The 21795-nt window shown below is 47.8% G+C and overlaps 1 protein-coding gene across 5 annotated transcripts in view; it reads left to right on the top strand.

Moving 5' to 3' along the window:
• DNAAF1 (dynein axonemal assembly factor 1) overlaps positions 1–21407 on the top strand; it is a 32378-nt gene extending 10971 nt beyond the window's left edge. For 2 of the 5 annotated variants that reach the window (XM_058440433.1, XM_058440436.1), the window contains 7 exons: positions 3497–3618; positions 9286–9452; positions 13356–13853; positions 15771–15886; positions 18158–18217; positions 19424–19790; positions 21216–21407. In XM_058440433.1, the coding sequence (XP_058296416.1) occupies positions 3497–3618; positions 9286–9452; positions 13356–13853; positions 15771–15886; positions 18158–18217; positions 19424–19790; positions 21216–21328 (1443 nt within the window). In that variant the 3' untranslated portion in view covers positions 21329–21407. Of the gene's footprint in view, positions 1–3496; positions 3619–9285; positions 9453–13355; positions 13854–15770; positions 15887–18157; positions 18218–19423; positions 19791–19900; positions 20050–21215 lie in introns of all 5 variants that reach the window. The other 3 variants (XR_009214009.1, XM_058440435.1, XM_058440434.1) reach the window with 3 other exon arrangements.
• The last annotated feature ends 388 nt before the right edge of the window (positions 21408–21795 follow it).

The following is a 21795-nucleotide window of genomic DNA, read 5'->3' as shown; positions in this document are numbered from 1 at the left end:
GCTGACTGCATCCTTGTGGTGCCACTCAACATGTTCTGCTGGCCCTGGTATTTCCTGTAAAATGATATTGGAGCCAGAGGCTGGATGGTATCCAGGCTCAATATTTCACCTTGAGGTGTGCCAGGTCCTTCCACTGCCGGCTCCTCACATCAGGGAGCGTGCGATGCCTGCTTGCTTCTCCTTTTGTTGTTTTGAGATCCACTAGTGGGTTCAGATGTTGTCAGCCTGGTCCAGCCATTATGAAGTTCCCCGTCAGTCCTTCTCTCAGTTATTTTAGCAGTCACTGATGAACATTGCCTAGATCAATTATTTAATGAGGATTCACACAATGACAGCTTTCCAGTTCTCTCACTCTCTCAGCATCTGTTAGCTAGAATGCTTCTACACTTCTACAAAGAGCTTTCATTCACCAACTAGTAGTTCATGCAGTTCATGCAGAAAAGGCCAGGATTAATGTTTGGCCCTTTTAGTTATCATTTTTCTTTTCTTTTCTTTTCTTTCCTTTCCTTTCCTTTCCCTTTCTTTCTTTCTTTTCTCTCTCTCTCTCTCTCTCCCTCTCTCTCTCTCTCTCTCTCTTCTTTCTTCCTTCCTTTCTTTTTTTTTTGAGACAGGGTCTTGCTCTATCACCCAGGCTGGAGTGCACTGGTATAATCATGGCTCAACCTTCCAGGCTCAAGTGATCCTCCCACCTTAGCCTCCCAAGTAGCTGGGAGCACAGGTGCACACCACCACATCCGGCTAATTTTTATATTTTTTATAGAGACGGGGTTTTGCCATATTGCTTGGGCTGGTTAAGTATCAATTTTCAGTAAAATGAATTGAGACCCTAGCAACCTCTCATGGTGACAATGAAACCTGTCTTTTTTTCAGTATCATTATGAATGCATACATTTATATATACAGTATTTGACATGATTTAACTCTTGCTATCACTTTAATTTTTCATGTTCAAATTTTCCCATCCAGGTGAGGTACAGTGGCCCACACCTGTAATCCCAGCACTCTCGGAGGCCCAGGTGGGCAGATCACTTGAGGACAGGAGTTTGAGACCAGCCTGGTCAACATGGCAAAACCCCATCCCTACTAACAATACAAAAATTAGCTGGGCATGGTGGTGCACGTCTGTGATCTCAGCTACTTGGGAGGCTGAGGCATAAGAATTGCTTGAACCCAGGAGGCATTGCAGTGAGCCGAGATCTTGCCACTGCACTCCAGACAGAATGTGACACTGTCTCAAAAAAAAAAAAGCAAATTCCCATCCTTTGGGCTTGAGAACCCTTCAAGTTGCTTCCCATGTCCTTTTGAGTCCTCTCTAGTAGCCTTGGACGGCTTCCTTGCTTCTTAGTGTCTATGTGTTGTCGTGTGTACTAGGAAAAATAATACTAAAACTAGCACACAAAACCCTTGAGTTTATTGTATACCGCTTAGGGCATTGATAAACAAGGAGAAAAGTGAGTCAACTGGAAGCAAATCAAGTTCAGGAACAATCTGTAGCGTGTACTATCAAAAGACTAGTTTAGAACTGCAGCGCATGGTGAGAATAGAAAGCTCTATTATATTATAATCCCCCCGTTTGTTCGTTTTTGTTTTGGCTGGGGTTGCCGTAAGTACCGGGTGGCTTAACCAATAGAAATTTATTTTCTCATGCCGGGGCGTGGTGACTCACGCCTGTAATCCCAGCACTTTGGGAGGCCAAGGCGGGTAGATCACGAGGTCAGGAGACCCAGACCATCCTGGCTAACACGGTGAAACCCCGTCTCTACTAAAAGTACAAAAAATTAGGTGGACGCGGTGGCGGGCGCCTGTAGTCCCAGCTACTCAGGAGGCTGAGGCAGGAGAATGGCGTGAACCCGGGAGGCAGAGCTTGCAGGGAGCCGAGATTGCGCCACTGCACTCCAGCCTGGGCAACAGAGCAAGACTTTCCGTCTCAAAAAAAAAAGAAATGTATTTTCTCATAATTCTGGAGATAGAGAGTCAAGAGCAAGGTGTGGGCAGGGCTGGGTTATCCTGAGGCTTCTCCTTGGCTGGTAGGTCTTCTCCCTGGGTCCTCACATGGTCCCTCTCTCTGTCCTGTGTGTTCTCTGTGTCCTACTCTCCTTGTAAGGACACCAGTGAAATTGGATTAGGGCCCACCCTAATGGGCTCGTTTCAACTTCATCACGGCTTTGAAAGTCTTATCTCCAAATACAGTCACATTCTGAGGTGCTGAGGGTTCGGACTTTAACATGTGAATTTTGATTAGGACACAATTCAGCCCAGAATGAAAGCAGGTTGCTTTATATTAATAGTTGTTTCATGACTGCTTTTAAATCCTCCCCACACCGTGTACCTCTTTATTGCTGCCTGGGTGTATTGCTCTCACCACCCCACCCTGTGCAGAGTAAGTCACTTGAAAATGGAGCAAGGATGGTAAAGACAGCATAAGAATGAAGTTTGGGAAATGCTAAACTCATTTATGATATCTTCAACAAAGAAACACTTTAGATATGAAAAATGTTCCATCAGTTTAGGCAAACAGATTTTGAAATGGTTCACCCTCATGCTGCCTTAAGCATCCAACTTCTTTTTTTTTCTTTTCTTCTTTTTTTTTTTTTTTTGAGATTAGGCAGTGGCATAATCTCGGCTCACTACAGCCTCCGCCTCCTGGGTTCAAGTGATTCTTCTGCCTCAGACCCCTGAGTAGCCGGGATTACAGGTGCTCACCACCACGCCCGGCTAATTTTTGTATTTTTAGTAGAGATGGGGTTTCACCATGTTGGCCAGGCTGGTCTCGAACCCCTGACCTCAAGTGAACCACCCACCTCAGCCTCCCAAAGTGCTGGGATTACAGGAGTGAGCCACCGCACCCAGCCCCCCTAAACATTAAACTTCTTTGAGTTTCTTAAGGCAGTAGAGGAGGCGACAGTATTTAAAGATGGGGGAGGATGGCAGGTCAGATTGCTGAACCCCTTGCTCCTCCCTGATCCTAAGTGACACCAAGGAGAGCTGTAAGCTGAGGGAGAAGGGCCCTCCATCCTGCGGCACTCAGCAGAGGTAAGCGGGCACTCCCCATCCTTTCCCTTAGTCACTGCTGCTTCTCTGTCTAGCGGTTGTCTGCGTTTTCGTGAAATGCTTCCTGGCTGGGAAGAAAAGAAAACAATCAATTAGGCAGAGATTCATTTCAGTAAAAGAGGTTGGGTAGCAAAACTAATATAATCAACTGCACTCAGAAGAAGTCTCAGGAAATGTTTTCCAATATTGTTCTGGAGGGACAATGAGATCTAAGATTTGAAGTTCAAGTGGAAGAAAGGGCTGCTGGATGATCTAGACAGCTCTGATAGCGTGAGAGCGATGGAAACCTTCCAATTTCTCCCATCAAGTCACCAGGACAGGATACTGGCGCTTCTATTTTGCTCAAAAAATAGATTTTGTTCATTTATTCTTAGTGCACAGCACATATAAAATAATTCAGTCGCATCTTTCAGTAATCATTTTGGTTCTGCTTGTCTTCTTTCAGTGTGTACTGAATTTGATGGGAAACCCGGTTATCAGACACATTCCTAATTATAGAAGGACAGTCACTGTACGACTAAAGCACTTAACATACCTGGATGATAGACCAGTGTTTCCAAAGGACAGGTAAGAAGAGAAAAGCCTTCTGATCACATTTTAATATTTAGTAGTTGACCATGCTTAATATTAAACTTTTTAAATTTCTGATTCTTGAGCAATTTCACTTATCAAAAATGTTCTTTGGAAATAGGCTTGATGGCTACATAATTGACTATAATGGGAATTTGAGCACTTATTCATAGATTTTTGTATTCCTTTGATAAGTATCTTTGTATCAGTCGTTTACCTCTTTGCTGATGAGTTCCTTGGAGTGGCATTTTTGGAGGAGTATCACTGCATTGAAGAAAGTGGTTTCAGACTTTGTGAAAACTCTTACAAATATTTTCTAGTTGTTTTCCAGAGAGTTTGTACCAATTTACAACCTCACGTAACATAACCATGAAAAGAAATCTTTGCCAAGTTAGTTGATGGGTGAAGATGGTACCCCATTGTTTTAAATTGCCATTTTTGGATAATTGATGAAGTTGGGCATTTTTTTCATTGTTATTGGACACTTATATTTCCTCCTTTATGAATATTCTGTCCGTGACTTTTTCCGAGTTTCTTTTTGAAGTGCTTTTCTTACCGGTTTGTAAGAGCTTCTTTAATATTAGGAACATCGTACCCTGGACTGCCATGTTTATCGTCACTGCTTTTATCTGTGTTTTTAACTTACTTTTAAATTTAGATCAATTTAGTAATTCTAATTAGAATAAAATATCAGTCATATGGGCTACTTGACGAGAAGTACCATCTGAATTTTGCATTATACACCATTTCAAATAAATCTAGCTTGTAATGTGTTTTTAAACTCACAAATTTAAATCAAACTAACAAATATTTCAAATAGAGCTTCCACTTTAGCCAGGGAAGCAAACCAGGGCTGGGCGTTGTGGCTCACGTCTGTAATCCCAGCTACTCGGGAGGCTGAGGAGGAGAATGGCATAAACCCGGGAGGCGGAGCTTGCAGTGAGCTGAGATCGCGCCGGTGCACTCCAGGCTGGGCGACAGAGCGAGACTCCGTCTCAAAAAAAAACAAACAAAAAAAAAACCAGAAGACCTGCTCCTGGGAGGTTCAACAGAAATTGACCCAGCTCCCTGGGTCCCAGGCCTGGGGTTGGTAAGGACAGGGAGAGCAGCCAGTGTGCAGGGGCCTGACTCCCAAGCCAGCTCTGCAGCCACAAGCTACGTTACAACCTTGGGGAGCTCCCTTACCTCCCTGGGCGCACGTTCCTCATCTGCAGCGTGGGGATGAGAATACTGTGGCCACAGGGTCCTTGTGAGTGCCTGTGAGCAACATGCGGGACTCGGAGCAGGTGCTGGGCTTCTAGGAGTGAACCAGTGGGAACAGCTGCCACTGAAGATTCTGCTCCCACCCCAGGGGCCATGCTGAGGAAAGTAACATGGATGTTAGCAATAGGAGCCACCGCCCTTTACACCATAGCCCAAGACTCCAGCTCAGGAGTCAGATTAACCTGGCTTGAGTCTTTTTTTAGAGACAGGGTTGCACTCTGTCACCCAGGCAGGAGTGCAGTGGCACGATCACTGCAGCCTCAAACTCCTGGGTTCACACAAGCCTCCCAAGTAACTGCGATTACAGGCGTGCACCACCAAACCCAGCTAATTTTTAAGTTTTTTGTAGAGATGGGGGTCTCACTATTTGCCAAGGCCGGTCTCAAATTTCTGGCCTCAAGTGATCCTCCTGCCTTGGCCTCCCAAAGCCTCACAGGCATGAGCTACCACACCCCTGGCGTTGAGTCTTAATCCAACCACTGACTAATTGTTTGACACTGGGCACCTGCTGTCGTCTAGGATGCAGCAGGTATCTGCTCACCTGTCATTTTATTAGAGCACTCTCCGTGACCTATCTAAATAGCACCTTCTCCACTTGATGTCTCTTCGGCCTGACTTAATTTCCTCTTAGGACACATCAGTCTCTGACGTATACTCATTTCTTTGTTTAGGATCTGTCTTCCCCGACTAAAAGGGCTACTCTAACAGAAATCAGCTCTTGCATTCACTGCTGGGTCCCCAGCCTCTAGAACGGTGCCTGGCACGTAGCAGGCAACAGATAGGCCTTTGCTGGCTGTCTGCTCTGAGATAAAAGGGTCTGAAGTTTTCTCACTGTGTGGTAAATGGACTGGAACATGGTTTATTCTCCTTGGCATATTCTGTCTCAGTGACTCGTGGTCTTTCTCTGCTATAGTATACTTAGCAACACCCTGTCCGACTATTTCCAAAGACTTGTACGTTTGATTTTACAGCAGGGATCTGCTTCTTCAGGTAAGCCTCCCGTTTTTAAACCACCAGACTTTGTTTTTCAAATAACAACTTTGTTGAGGCATAATTCACATACCATACAGTTTACGTATTTAAAGTGTACAGTGTGGCTGGATGTGGTGGCTCACGCCTGTAATCCCAGCACTTTGGGAGGCCAGGGCGGGCGGATCACGAGGTCAAGAGATGGAGACCATCCTGGCCAACATGGTGAAACCTCATCTGTACTAAAAATACAAAAATTAGCCGGGCGTGGTGGTGGGCGCCTGTAGTCCCAGCTGCTTGGGAGGCTGAGGCAAGAGAATCGCTTGAACCTGGGAGGCGGAGGTTGCAGTGAGTCGAGATCACGCCGCTGCACTCCAGCCTGGGTGACAGTGCGAGACTGTCTCAAAACAACAACAACAACAAAAAAGGAAACACCATCCCCATTAGCAGGCAACCCCCTATTTCTCCCTCCCTGAAGGCCTTGGCAGCCACTTCTCTGCTTTCCCTCTGTTGATTTGCCCGTTCTGGACATTTCATATAAATGGAGTCACCCACCATGTGGCCTTTTGTTTCTTTCACTCAGCGACATGTTGTCAGGGTTCATCTGCAATGCAGCATGTTCCATCCAGTACTTCATTCCTTTTTGTTGCCAAAGGATACTGCATTTTGACATACTACATTGTATTTGTCCATCAACTTTCAGAAATTAGGGTTGTTTTCACTTTTTGCCTGTTGTGAACAATGAAGTTTTTGTGTGGACAGCTGTTGTCTTCTCCTGGGTATGTATCTAGGAGTGAAATTTCTGGGTCATACAGGGACTTTATGTTTAATTTTTGAGGAGACACCACATGGTTTTCCAAAGCAGCTGCACCATTTTACATCCCCATCAGCAGTGTAGGAGGGTTCCAATTTTCCCATATCCTCACCAACACTTCTGGTTGCCTTTCTCTCTCTCTCTCTCTCTCTTTTTTTTTTTTAAGACAGAGTCACACCCTGTCGCCCAGGCTGGAGTGCAGTGGTGAGATCTCAGCTCACTGCAACCTCTGCCTCCCAGGTTCAAGCGATTCTCCTGCCTCAGCCTCCCTAGTAGCTAGGATTACAGGCATCTGCCACCACGCCCAGCTAATTTTTCTATTTTTAGTAGAGACGGGGTTTCACCATGTTGGCCAGGATGGTCTCAATCTCTTGACTTCGTGATCCACCTGCCTAGGCCTCCCAAAGTGCTGGGATTACAGGCGTGAGCCACCGTGCCCGGCCCTGTCTTCTTATTTCTCATCCCCTGGATGGTATGAAGTGGTGTCTCATTGTGGTTTCCATCTGCTTTTCCCTGGTGGATAATGATGTTGAGCATGTTTCATGTACTTACTGTCAGTTTTTATATCTTCTTTGGAGAAATGCCTGTTCGGTTTCTTTGCTGATTTTTTAAAAATTAATAGGCTTCTTTTCTTTTCTTTTCTTTTTTTTTTTTTTTTGAGACAGCGTTTCGCTCTGTCGCCCAGGCTGGAGTGTAGTGGTGCAGTCATGATTCACTGCAGCCTTGACCTCCTGGGCTCAAGCAACCCTCCCACCTCTCAGCCTCCTGAGTAGCTGGGACTGCAGGTGTGCACCACCATGCCTGGCTAGTTTTTGTGTTTTTTGTAGAGACGGGGTCTTGCCATGTTGCTCAGGCTGGTCTGGAACTCCTGGGCTCAAGCAGTCTTCCCACCTTGGCCTCCCAGAGTGCTGAGATCACAGGCATGAGCCACTGCACCTGGCCTAGACTTTATTTTCAGAGCAGTTTTAGATTTACTGAAAAATTGAGCAGAAAGTAGACAGAGTTTCCATATACCACCTACCCTCACTGTTTCTCCTGTTTGTAACGTCTTACATTCGTGTGGTACATTTGTGACAAGCGATCAACCAATGCTGATACCTTATTATTGACTGAAGTCCATCATTTCTTTAGGGCTCACACTTGGTGTTGCACATTGTATGGGTTTGGACAAAGGTATCATGTCATGTATCCCCCATCACAGTATCTCACAGAATAGTTTTACTGCCCTCAAACCCTCTGTGCTCTGCTTGTTCATCCCTCCTACCTCCTGAGCCCCAACTCCTGGCAACACTGATCTTTTTGCTGTCTCCATGGTTTTGTCTTATCTAGAAAGTCATATAGCTGGAATCATACAGCATATAGCCTTTATGGACTGGCTTCTTTCAATTAGCAAGGAAGTTAGGCTTCTCCCATGACTCTGTGTGGCTTCACAGCTTGTTTCTTTTCATTGCTGAGTGATATTCCTCCGTCTGGGTGTGCCAGAGTTTGTTTATCCATTCACCTACTAAAAGACATCTTGGTCACTTCTAGTTTTTGCCAGTTAGAATAAAACTGCTGTAAACATCCATGTGCAGGTTTGCGTGTGGACATAAGTCTTCAACTCATTTGGGTAAATACTTAGGAGCACAATTGCTGGATCATATGGTGAGAGTATTTTTAGTCCTGTAGGAATCCACCACACCATTTTTCAAAGTGGCTGTACCATTTCGCATTCCCACCAGGAACAAGGGAGCGTTCCCGGCACTCCACATCCTCATTAGCACAGCGTTGCCAGTGTTTTGGATTTTAGCCATCTTATAGCCGTATCATGTTATCTTATTGTTCTAATTGGCATTTCCCCGAGGATACGTGATGTGGAGCGTCTTTTCACAGGCCTATTTGCCGTCTGTATATCTTTTTTGGTGAGGTATCCTGATCGTTTGCCCAGTTTTTTATTGGGTTGTTTCCTTATCTTTGAATTTTAAAAGTTCTTTGTATGTTTTGGATCCAAGCCCTTTCCCAGTTATCTTTTTTTGCAAATATTTTCTCCCAGTCTGTAGCCTGCCTTTTCATTTTTTAAAAGTTTGCTCATTTTGAAATTGTGTCATCTTTTTATTAATGAGTTGAGGCTTATTTATATTTTCCAGGTACAAGACCCTTATCAAATGTATGATTTGCAGTATCTTCTCACATTCTTTGAGTTGTCTTTTTACTTTTTTTTGGTAGAGACAGGGTTTCACTATGTTGCCCAGGGTGATCTTGAACTCCTGGGCTCAAGTGATCCTCCCACTTTGGCCTCCAAAGTGCTAGGATTACAGGCATGAGCCACTGTGCCCTGCTGGTTTTTTTAAATAATACTTTATTTATGGTATCCTTTGCATGACAAACATTTTTAATTTTGATGGAGTCCAATTTCTCCGTTTTTCCTCTTGTCACTTGTGCTTTTGGTGCCATATCTAAGAAGGTTGTGCAGACCATTCCACCGGAAATAATAAAATTGACATGTGGAACTTTTATCCTTGCAGTCACATGTCTGATGCTCACTTTGCTTTGATTTTGAAGAAAATGAGCAAGTTGATCAGACAGTGTATGTTTGCAGTTCACCTCCCCTGTTTATGTTTCTTTGTTTTTTTAAACAGAGCTTGTGCGGAGGCCTGGGCTAGGGGAGGGTACGCCGCTGAAAAGGAGGAGAGACAGCAGTGGGAGAGCAGGGAGCGGAAGAAGATCACGGACAGCATTGAAGCCTTGGCCATGATCAAGCGGCGGGCAGAGGAGAGGAAAAGACAGAGAGACAGTCAAGAGAGAGGTATGTGCTCAGCCAGTGACAACAGCCCCGGAGTTCCTTTGAGATTAGGTGAGTCTAAGCTGTCAAACCCAGTCTTTAATCTTGGGAATTTTTTTTTTTTTTTTAGACAGAGTCTCGCTCTGTCGCTGAGGTTGCGAGGTTGGAGTGCAGCAGCATGATCTTGGCTCACTGCAACTTCTGTCTCCTGGGTTCAAGCAATTCTCGTGCCTCAGCCTCCCCAGAGCTGGGATTACAGGCATGCGCCACCATGCCTGGCTAATTTTTGTATTTTTAGTAGAGATGGGGTTTCACCATGTTGTCCAGGCTCGTCTCGAACTCCTGGCTTCAAGTGATCTGCCTGCCTTGGCTTCCCAAAGTGCTGGGATTACAGGCGTGAGCCACTGTGCCCAGCCTTGGATTTTCTTTTTTCTTTTTTTTTTTTTGCTGGGGACAGGACCTTACTGTGTTGCCCAGGCTAGAGTGCAGTGGCACAGTCTTGGCTCACTGCAGCCTCCAACTTAGGTGATCCTCTCACCTCAGCTTCCTAAGTGGCTGGGACTACAGGTGTGCACCAGCATGCTTAGCTAATTTAAAAAAATTTTTTTCTGTAGAGATGGAGTCTTACTATGTTGCCCAGGCTGGTCTCAAACTCCTGGGCTCAAGTGCTCCACCCACCTTGGCTTCCCAAAGTGCTGGGATTATAGGTGGGAGCTGCTGCACCTGGCCAGGGATTTTTTTTAAAACCATTTCCTCACAACCTGCAGATCCATCTGCACTTGGCCTCACCCACCTGCCAGCACCAGCAAGAACCTCGAACAGTGATGAGCTGTTTCAAACCACTTTTACTGATTGAAACAGTTTTTCAAAATAAATGATGTATTAGTTTTCTGCGGCTGCTGAAAGTAGGAAGACTCAAATAGGTTGTTTTCTTCTACCACACTCTCAACACTCAAGCACACTTGTGGTCACGAAATGTGCAGGGTGTCCCCACACCCACCAATTGTCTGACACCAGCCGGGTGTCCTACAATTCATTTCCATCCTGACACTAACCCCACAAGTGATGGGCAACAGTCCTGCAAGATTGCTCTCCACTTCCAATGCCAACAGCGAGTCTCAGGGTGTCGCCTGGACTTCTAACAAAATGGCTATAAAATTAGGGTTCCCATGACCCTCTCTTTGGGTTTGATAATTTGCTATGATGGCTCACAGAACTCCAGAGAATACTTATATTTTCTAGGTTATTATATTAATAAAGGATAAAATAAGGGATGCAGATGAATAGCAAGATGAAGTGGAGCTTACGGAAGGGTCTGTGGGAAGGGGCAGAGCTTCATACCCTCTCTGGCCACAGCCCACTCCAGGTACCTCCAGTGTTCAGCAACTTGGAAGCTCTCTGAACCCCACAGTTCAGGGGGTTTTCCGGAAGCTTCAGCACGTGGCCATGATGGGTGATTAACTGCATTTCCAGCCCCTCGGCCCTCTCTGAAGGACGAGGGTGGGGCTGAAAGCTCCAAGCCTCTCATCATGGCTTGGTCTCTCTGCTCCAGAAGCCACCCCACCCCCAAGAGCCGCCCCATTCGAACAGAAGATGTGCCTGTCACTCCGGAAGAAGGTCTTAGGACCTCTGTGGCAGGAACTGGGGTTGAAGACCAAATCTTAGAACAGAAGAGCCTCCTAGCACCCCATCTACAGGGGTTTTAGAAGCTCTGTTTCAGAGATCTATGGATCTTGTAATTTCACAGCTGCCACAACAAATTACCACAAAATTAGTGGCTTAAAAGAATACAAATCTGGCTGGGCGCGGTGGCTCACGCCTGTAATCCCAGCACTTTGGGCTGCTGAGGGGGGTGGATCACCTGAGGTAAGGAGTTGGAGACCAGCCTGAACAACATGGAGAAACCCCGTCTCTACTAAAAATAGAAAAAATTAGCTGGGCATGGTGGCACATGCCTATAATCCCAGCTGCTTGGGAGGCTGAGGCAGGAGAGTTGCTTGAACCTAGGAGGCAGAGGTTGCGGCGAGCCGAGATTGCGCCATCGCACTCCAGCCTGGGCGCCAAGAGCGAAACTCCATTTCAAAAAAACAAAAAACAAAAAAACACAAATCTGTTCCTTATTGCAGTTCTGTGGGTCAGAAGCCCAAAATGGGTTTCAGTAAGCTAAAATCGAGGTGTCTCAGGGTTGTGCTCCTTCTGGGGGGTCCAGGGGAGAACCCGCTTCCTTTCCTTTCTCACCTCCTAGAGGCCGCCTGCGTTTCCTGGCTCATAGCCCCTTCTTCCAACTTCCACGCCAGCAGTGTGGCATCTTCCAGCCTCGTTCTGGCTCTGACGCTCCTGCCTCCCTATTCTGAGGGCTCTTGTGATTCTTTTGAGCCTGCCTGGATAACCCAGGACAATTTCCTGATCTCAGATTTCTAGATCCTAATCACATCTGCACAGTCCCTTTGTCTGTGTAAGGTAACATATTCATATTCTAAGATTAAGGCGTGAACATCTTTGACTAATATTTTTATTTTTTCTTGTAGAGACAGGGCCTTGCTATGTTGGCCAAGCTGGTCTTGAACTCCTGGCCTCAAGGAATCCTCCCGCCTCGGCCTCCCAAAGTGCTGGGATTACAGACGTGAGCCACTGCACCTGGCCACACATGCATTTTTATATAAAAGTGGCAGAAATATGTTGCTTCCTGTCTAGTCTTTTGAATTAGCATACTATAACTGTTTTCCATACAATAGACTTTTTCTTACTACATATATTTTGTCTTTTCCCAACTTTTTGTTTTGAAATGTTAAAAATTTTCAGAAAAGCTGAAAGAATAGTAAAACGGATAGCCGTATGTCTGCATTTCTTAATAGATTCTGTGGTTTTTCATAATTTGCTACACATTTGCCACACACACACACACACACACACCACACACACACACACACACTTTGCTTTTCCCCTGAACCATTTGAAGATAAAGGCAAACGTCACAGCCCTTAAACCCCCAGTGCTTCAGCGTGCATCTCCTAAGAACTTCCTGCGTTGTTTTCTTGATGGCTGTGACTTGTTCCATTAAAGGGCTGTGCTCGGCAGTGCCTTCCGTGGGCATTTGGCTCCCATTATTATCCATTATAAATAACACTAATGAACATCCCTCAAGGATAATTCTTTTTTTTTTTTTAGACAGAGTCTCACTCCGTCACCCAGACTGGAATGCAGTGACTCACTGCAACCTCTGTCTCCTGGGTTCAAGCGCTTCTCCTGCCTCGGTCTCTCTAGTAGCTGGGATTATAGGCATGTGCCACCACCCCGCCCAGCTATTTTTTTTTTTTTTGTATTTTTTTTTTTTTTTAGTAGAGGTGAGGTTTCACCATGTTTGTCAGGCTGGTCTTGAACTCCTGACATCAAATGATCCACCTGCCTGGGCCTCCCAAAATGCTGGGATTACAAGCATGAGCTACCATGCCCAGCCCCTCAAGAACACTTTTTAAACTATGTTCCTTATGTATTTACTTTTTTTTTTGGAGACAGAGTCTCGCTCTATCTCCCATGCTGGAGTGCAGTGGTGTGATCTTGGCCCACTGCAGCCTCCATCTCCCAGGTTCAAGCGATTCTCCTGCCTCAGTCTCTTGAGTAGCTGGGACTACAGTCACGTGCCACCACATCTGGCTAATTTTTTGTATTTTTAGCGGAGATGGGGTTTTGTCATGTTGGCCAGCCTGGTTTTGAACTGGCCTCAAGTGATCCACCCTCCTTGGCCTCCCAAAGTGCTGGGATTACAGGTGCGAGCCACCGTGCCCAGCCCCTCAAGGACACTTTTTAAACTGTGTTCTTGACCTTTTCCCTGGTCTCAGAAGTTTGCTGTGAGCCCTTGATGTATGCACAAACACCCTTGTCCTCCCAGGACACTCCCACATTCACCTTTGCTTTTTCTGCCATTAGGGGAGATGACATCTTCAGATGATGGTGAGAACGTGCCCGCCAGTGCGGAAGGCAAGGAGGAGGCTCCCAGGGACAGAGAAACAAGGCAGAAGATGGAGCTATTTGTTAAGGAAAGCTTTGAGGCCAAGGACGAGTTCTACCCGGAAAAGCCAAGTGGAGAGGAGCCGCCTGTGGAGGCTCAAGGAGAGGATGGAGGTGGAGAGCCAGAGGGGACCCTCCCAGCGGAGGTCCCACCACCCCCGCCACCTGTGGAGGTTAAAGGACAGGGTGGAGATCAAGAGCCGGAGGGGACCCTCCCAGCTGAGACCCTGCTACTGTCACTGCCTGTAGAGGCTCAAGGAGAGGATGGAGGTGGAGAGCCAGAGGGGACCCTGCCAGCTGAGACCCTGCTACTGCAGCTGCCTGTGGAGGTTAAAGGAGAGGATGGAGGTGGAGAGCCAGAGGGGACCCTGCCAGCTGAGGCCCCGCCACCGCCGCCCCTGGGAGCTGCCAGGGAAGGTAATGTGAGCGGAGACACACACAGACACACACGCATCTCAGGGAGCCCCAGCCTTTGACTCGCGTCTCTGGGACCTGGGGCCTGAGTTTCACTTCTTCTGTATTGCTGTTTCTAGAAGATAATGGACACTAGTTATCTTGTTATCTGGAACAGGGCTGCCCAACAGAAATGGAACAGGAGCCACTACTAGATTCTCTAATAGCTCTATTTAAAAAAGTAAAAGGAAATTTGGGAGGCCAAGGCGGAAGGACGGACTGATTGAGGCCAGGAGTTTCAGACCAGACTCGGAAACATAGTGACACCTCATCTCTACGAAAACTACAAAAATTAACTGGGAATGGTGGTGTGCCCCTGTAATCCCAGCTACTCAGGAGGCTGAGGCAAGAGGATTGCTTGAGCCCCAGAGGTTGAGGCTGCAGTGAGCCAAGATTGCGCCACTGCACTCCAGCCTGGGTGACAGAGTGAGACCCTCCCTCAAAAAAATTAATTAATTAATTAATTAAAAATTAAAAAGTAAAAAGAAACAGTAAAACTATTAATTACATATTTGATTTAACGCAATATATAAAAAATATAATCATGTTAACATGGAATCAATATAAAAGTTTTCAACGAGCTATTTTACTTTTTTCAAAAATTAAGTCATCAAAATCCAGTATGTATTGACATGGCGAAACGGTAACTTTTTAGTGGTGAAAGGTAGGCCATTCATCTCTGACGTAAACGAAGCCCCGAGAGCAATGGACGGATCAGAGCACAGGACCCAAGGATACAGCCCGGGGGGAAAAGTAGGGGCAGGCCCTGCGAGGTGGCTCACACATGTAATCCCAGCACTGTGGGAGGCCGAGGCAGGCAGATTGCTTGAGGCCAGGAGTTCGAGACCAGCCTGGCCAACATAGTGAGAAGCCCCCTTCCCCGCAACCCCCAAGCCTCTACAAAGAACAATAAATTAGCTGGGCATAGTGGTGACCACTTGTAGTCCCAGCTACTCGGGAGCTGAGGTAGGAGGGGTAGGGTAGGGGAGGTCGAGGCTGCAGTGAGCTGAGATCGCACCACTGTACTCCAGCCGGTGTGACAGAGTGAGACCCTATATCAACAAAATAAAAATAAGTAAATAAAAAGGAAAAGGGGCCTGGATGAGGAAGGGGCTTCTCGCGATTCCACAGTCCTCAGGCGATCTTGCAGTTATGAAACTGCACAAGCCCTGAACCTGGTGCAGCAGGAGGGGCGTGTGCCTGGCTGAGGGACAGGCAGGTGGTGGGCTGTGAAGCCTGCCCCTCCGTCTCTGAGCTGGTCGCCCCTGCTGGCATCCCTTGTCACCCTGCAGTCGGCTGCCGTTTCCAAGATTCCTGCAGCTGCTGCTTTGACTCCTGGCCGGTGCTCTTCATCTCATGGGATTCGCCTCCAGATTACAGAAAGGGGCAGCCATTACGTTCTTTTTCCAGCAGACAGAAGCCTGCCTTGAGCTGCAGCGTTTGTCATGGAGGCTGGCCTTTGGGCCCTGAAGAGGGTTTTTGTCTTTTGTTGTTGTTGTTGTTGTTTTTTGTTTTTGAGATGGAGTCTCACTCTGTCACCCAGGCTGGAGTGCAGTGATGCAATCTTGGCTCATTGCAACCTCCCCCTCCCGGGTTCAAGGGATTCTCCTGCCTCAGCCTCCCAAGTAGCTGGGACTACAGGTGCCCGCCACCACACCTGGCTAATTTTTGCATTTTTAATAGAGACGGGGGGTTTCACTGTGTTGGCCGGGCTGGACTCGAACTTCTGACCTCGTGATCCGCCCACCTTGGCCCCCCAAAGTGTTGGGATTATAGGCGTGAGACACTGAGCCCGGCCCTTGGGAGCCCATCTTCACCGTAGGCTCGTCCATCTGCCGGCTGTGTGTTAAACTAACTGCAAGACTTGTTGTCGCTCTTTAGAGCCGACTCCCCAGGCTGCGGCCACTGAGGGTGTATTCGTTACGGAACTTGATGGAATGAGAACGGGAGATTTAGAAACCATTAGACTGGAGACAAAGGAGACATTCTGCATTGATGTACGTGAAGTATTTAATCTTGGAGATAAGTATCAGTTTTACTGTTAGTAAAATAGGTAATCAGATGCAAACTTTGGAGACCCTTGATACCCCACGTGTGGTCCTTGGGCTGGCAGGCCTGGCATTGCTGGGGCACTGGTTAGAAATGCAGACTCCCAGTCCTCACCCCAGGCCCACTGATCAGAATCCAACTTTAATGCACTTCCCTAGGTGATTCGTGCACATGCATGCTCAAGTTTGGGGAGCCCTGACCCAAATCGCTACCCTTGAACCATGTCTACCAAACTTGATTCGTTTTTGCCAAAGAAGCTATCTTGCTAAGCAGTTCTGACTAGTTGCCTTATCCAAATTTGTGGTGAGAGTTACATTGTATCATCAGTTACATTGTATCATTATACATTGTATCTTTTCCCTCCTCCTTGGACACCGCCCAGCAGGTAGCTCAGGCTCTCACTGGCCTTCTGGCTCATGGAGGTGTGTCCCATCCCCTTGGGTGAATGTTTGATCGCAGCCTTGCCTGTCACTCTTCCCTGAAGCTCTTCCCATTTTGATGACAGTCTCAAATGCTTAGGCCCACAAGAATGGTACCATGGGAATTCACACATTGTGTCACAACCCCCCAAGAACTGTCCTTTGATGGGGCACGAATAGGAGAGGCATTTCTGGGTACCTCTGACCTCATACCTTGGAGAGGTGGCCCCCTGTCCACTTTCTTGCTAAACTTCTTCTAAACTGGTGTTTCTAATGTCCAAACTTCAGAATTTCACATGGCCCAGTAGGAGTTAAAGTGATCAGCCAGGCACAGTGGCTTACGCCTGTAATCCCAGCACTTTGGGAGGCCGAGGTGGGTGGATCACGAGGTCAGGAGATCGAGACCAACCTGGCTAACATGGTGAAAACTCGTCTCTACTAAAAATAGAAAAAAATTAGCCGGGCGTGGTGACAGGCGCCTGTAGTCCCAGCTACTCGGGAGACTGAGGCAGGAGAATGGTGGGAACTCGGGAGGCGGAGCTTGCAGTGAGCTGAGATCATGCCACTGCACTCCAACCTTGGTGACAGAGCGAGACTCCATCTCAAAAAAAAAAAAAAAAAGAGTTAAAGTGATCACGGTCAGAATTCATAGTGGGTTTCCAGTTTTCTGGAGCTATGTAAAAAAAGAAACAAAGGCCAGGTGTGGTGGTTTACACCTGAAATCCCAGCACTTTGGGAGCCCAAGGTGGGTGCATCACATAAAGTCAGGAGTTTGAGACCAGCCTGGCCAACATGGTGAAACCCCATCCCTACTAAAAATATAAACAAATAAAAAAAATAAAATTAGCTGGGTGTGGTGGCAGGTGCCTATAATCCCAGCTACTCAGGAGGCTGAGGCAGGAGAACTGCTTGAACCCGGGAGGCGGAGGTTGCAGTGAGCCAAGATCTCACCACTGCACTCCAGCCTGGGTAACACAGCAAGACTCTGTCTCAAGAAAAAGAAAGAGAAAGAAACGTAATTGGGCAATTTATCTCTCACATTTGAGAACTGACCGTATAGATAACTACAACACTAATAGCTAATATTAATTGGTTTCTTATTATATGTGTGACACCATTCTAAGCATGACTTGTATTGATTGATGTAACCCTTCCTACAACTCTAAGCGGTACATTACTATTATCATCCCAGTTTCCCAGATGAGGAAAATGAGAAACAGAGAGGTTAGGCAACTTGCCCAAAGCCACACAGCTAGAAAATGGTGGTGGGGGAGTAACAACCCAGGCACCGTGGCTCCAGTTCTTGCATCCAACCGTGCACTATGCTGCCTGCCCAACCACGCACTGGTCGTTTGGACAAAGAAAGCAAACAAACACCTACAATACAAAACAAAAAAGTCCTACCAGTTTTGGGGAGGTACAAAATATATTACTTTTATGCCACATAGAATTTTCAGACTAGTTTGTACAGAGGTGCATTTGGTTTGGGTCCCATTATTTCCCCCAAGATGAACTGGCTGTGTCTCCATAAAAAAGCAGAAAAAAGGTGGAAATTCTTTAAACATGTCACACCTTGCAAGTTCCCTTTCATTTATTAGATCCAGACGCCTGAGGTGGCAATGCTTGCTTTGTGTGTATCTAGAGTTCCTTTTGGTGGGGAACGGGCAGGGGAGTCACCTGAGTGATTTGAGTAACTGTAACTAAGGCTGGGTTGACTGCGTGTTTGCCTTTATCATGCCCATCAGAACGTTGACAGCGAGCGCGCCTCCCTGGTGATATACGGCTCACTTGCTCTTTCAGGACCTACCTGACTTGGAAGATGATGATGAAGCAGGCACAGCTCTGGAAGACAAGGTTAAGGTCATTAGTGACCATTTTCCCACAGTCAGCTTAATTCCACCTTCATTCTTGTCATTTACAGCCTCTCTCCTAAACTTGAAAGTAAAATGTTCCCTGTGCATAAAGCATTGAATCCCCCATATTCTCTTTTTCTTTTTCTTTTTTTTTTTTTTTCAGGGAGAGTCTGGCTCTGTCACCCAGGCTGGAGTGCAACAGTGTGTTCTTGGCTCACTGCAACCTCCACCTCCTGGGTTCAAGCAACTCTCCTGTCTCAGCCTCCCAAGTAGCTGGGATTATAGGCATGTGCCACCACGCCCAGCTAATTTTTGTATTTTTAGTAGAGATGGGGCTTCACCACGTTGGCCAGGCTGGTCTCAAACTCCTGACCTCAAGTGATCCACCTGCCTCAGCCTCCCAAAGTGCTGGGATCACAGGCGTGAGCCACCGCACCCAGCCCACATCTCCCATATTTTCAGCTTGCTGAAGGAAATGCTATTTGTTCTTGTTCATTTCTTCAAGATTTTCTGATTAACCACTTGAGAATCTATTGCTGGTTTGTAACAGCTGAGTACAGTGCATAGTCACCTGAAAGTACTTTCTGTCATTAAGATGTATCTCTATGGCCGTCCTATGAGTGTCTGTCTGAATATAGCTACAGGTAGAGGGAAGGAAATGAAAACAGGAGAGGAAAGAAAGGGGTGAGTCCGTGAGGCACAATGGGGAATTCTCTCAGAGTGACGTGACCCTCGTCCGCCCAGAGGCCATTAGTGGCATTATCAGGAGCCCACACGTACCAGACCCATACCCTGAGGGAGAAGGAGGCATCAGCCATCATCTCTGTGCATGAGCTCAGCAGCAAAGAAAACAGACACAGTTACTGTGAGGGGGCTGCTGTCCAAGGAGCTAAGTCCTAGAGAGTCTGTGAAGGAAGCCGGGTTCAGGGGCATGGCAAGCAGAGCCCAGGGCTCACGGGTGTGCCCTCTCAGGTACCAGGAGTGGCTGGGGGAGCAGAGGCCAGAGAGAAGGGCATAGACATGAGCTGTGCCCAGGGAGTGGCCACCCCCAGGCCTAACTTTCAGAGTCCTGTGTTCCCTTGGGCCTTTCTTGGATGTGGCAACAGAATAGTTTGTGACATTGGGTAAAAAAGCAGAACTGGCACGGTGCATTGTAGAGCGATTCTGTTGTGAAAACAGAAACTTTCAAACACATCTTTTCTTCTGTAAATAGAGTATGTGCCTTCCGAAGATTGAGGTCATCTCGAGCTTGAGTGATGACAGTGACCCTGAACTGGACCACATGTCACTCCCTGTGCTGGAAATCCTGCCCACAGACACTCCGTCAAATATATTTGCAGTCTCTAAAGACGCCTCGAAGAAGGCTCGGGTGCCCTTCACAGACATCTTTAAAAAAGAAGCTAAGAGGGCCTGGGAAATCCAAAAACAAGACATCAAGTCCCCAAGGCCCCTGATCCAGGAACTCAGCGATGAGGACGCCTCTGGCCAGCCACTGATGCCCCCCACCTGCCAAAGAGATGCTGCACCACTCACTTCCCGCGGAGACAGGGACAGCGACTTCCTTGTCGCCTCTTCTCCGGGTAAGAGCGTGGGGCCGAGAGCACAGTGGAGACAGTGTTGGCTCCCCGGCCTGGGATGGGTGGGGCAGGGCAGTCACTCAGCCTTACCCTGAGCTTTCATGTTCCTGAAGGGGTCACCCAGGACAGACCACGCAGATCTGAAGTTCCTGAGTTCCGGAACCATTCCTGAGTTCACGGCTCTGAAGCTGCTACTTGCTGGTAGCCAGCCTGGGCCAGAAAGCCGCCAAGCCAGCCTGCTCTTGGGCAGCTGAGTCTGACTGTGTGTGGGGGTCACAAGGCCCCTGTGGTCATGCAGATCTCCTGGGGCGGGGGGCCTAAGGACCCTGCATTTCCACCCCCTCCTCACCATCCCTGGCCTCAGCCTTTCTAGACCAAGGCTTTTGGAGGGGACCACCGACACCACTGCTGGGGAGTGTGGGGCAAGGGAGGCGACAGCTGCACAAGGGCGTGGCTGCTCCACAGAGACCCAGGGCCTGGTGAATCACAGGCCAGTCCTAGTGGCCTTCAAGGCGGGGAAGGCAAAGGGGCACCAGGCAGGGACGGCGGCCAGAGGCCTGGCTGCAGAAGACCCAGAAAAACATGCTGAATGTACCGGGACCACCCCTCATACTGCAGGCTGGTGCCTGGCAGAAGTGGTTTTGGGGAACAGCTGGTTAGTGCTGAGAACAAGCAAGCTGGGGCTGTTTTTCATTCAGCACCTGCCTTCAGGGGCGCTCCCAAATTGGGGGCTGTGTGGAGCCCAGACCATGCTACTCTCATCCAGCACGCATCAGTGGCCAGCCTTTTTTCTGTAGACACCTGCCTGGCTGAGTCCAGACTTGCAGGCAGGAAGCAGGGAGGGGCCTGAGTGCATTTCCCGGGCACACTGAGTGACCTTCTCTTTCACGCTAGGAACCAGCACAGAAAAGTGCAGTCTGAACTGAAGCCCGTGGAGCCTCGGGTGGGGGCAGGCCTGGAGGACACTGAATAATTTGTTTTTGTTTGTTTTGTTTGAGACAGTCTCGCACTGTGGCCTAGGCTGGAATGTACTGATGTGATCTTGGCTCACTGCAACCTCTGCCTCCTAGGTTCAAGCAATTCTCCTGCCTCAGCCTCTGAAGTAGCTGGGATTACAGGCACCCGTCAAGGGATTTTCCTGCCTCAGCCTCCCCAGTAGCTGGGATTACAGGCGCCTGCCACCACGCCCGGCTGATCTTTGTATTTTTAGTAGACACAGGGTTTCACCATGTTGACCAGGCTGGTCTCCAACTCCTGACCACAGGTGATCTATTTGCCTCGGCCTCCCAAAGTGCTGAGATTACAGGTGTGAGCCCCCACGCCCAGTCGAGGACACTGAATTTGGCCTGGACTGAAACCCAAGGCTGCCCCCCTGTCCTTGGAGTCACAGTAACAGGGAGAAAGCACAGGTCACCCTTCCTTCCACAGTGCCGACTGAGAGCGCCGCCACACCCCAAGAGACGTGTGTTGGAGTTGCCCAGCCCAGCCCAGCTCTGCCCACGTGGGACCTCACTGCATTCCCAGCGCCGAAAGCATCATAGTTTTCCCCAGTTGTATGTAGCATAAATGGTTTAATTATAAATGTCTCCTTTAGGCATGATAAACATTTTAACACCCGTGCGAGTCAGTGTATGATTGGGCTAGCTCCTGTTTGTGTGAGGCACATACAATTCCTTTCACTAGCCACCCTGAAAAAAGACTTTTCTCTTATTGTGTCATCAGAAACCAGACAGACTCGGGTCCCTGCAAAATCTCAAGTGAGTATTTTCCCCACAGGAAAACAGAATCTTCCATTGCAGCTACAGAAACTCCGAGGAAGAGGGACTTGATGCTTTAGACATCAAAATAAGAAGGGGAGGAGAGAAAGGGGGGAGTCTGTGAGGCACAACAGAGAATTCTTCCAAACTGACGTGACCATGATCCTCTGCTCAGAGGGCACTACTGAGAGCCCACAGGTGCCAGACCCATGTCCCGAGGGAGAAGGAACATCAGCCATCATCTCTGTGCA

The sequence above is a fragment of the Hylobates moloch genome, unplaced genomic scaffold (assembly GCF_009828535.3).
Source record: "Hylobates moloch isolate HMO894 unplaced genomic scaffold, HMol_V3 SCAFFOLD_6, whole genome shotgun sequence".
In the NCBI taxonomy this organism is placed as follows: Eukaryota; Metazoa; Chordata; class Mammalia; order Primates; family Hylobatidae; genus Hylobates; species Hylobates moloch.
Note: the sequence above shows the minus strand (reverse complement) of the source record. Positions and strands in the feature narration are given on the sequence as shown.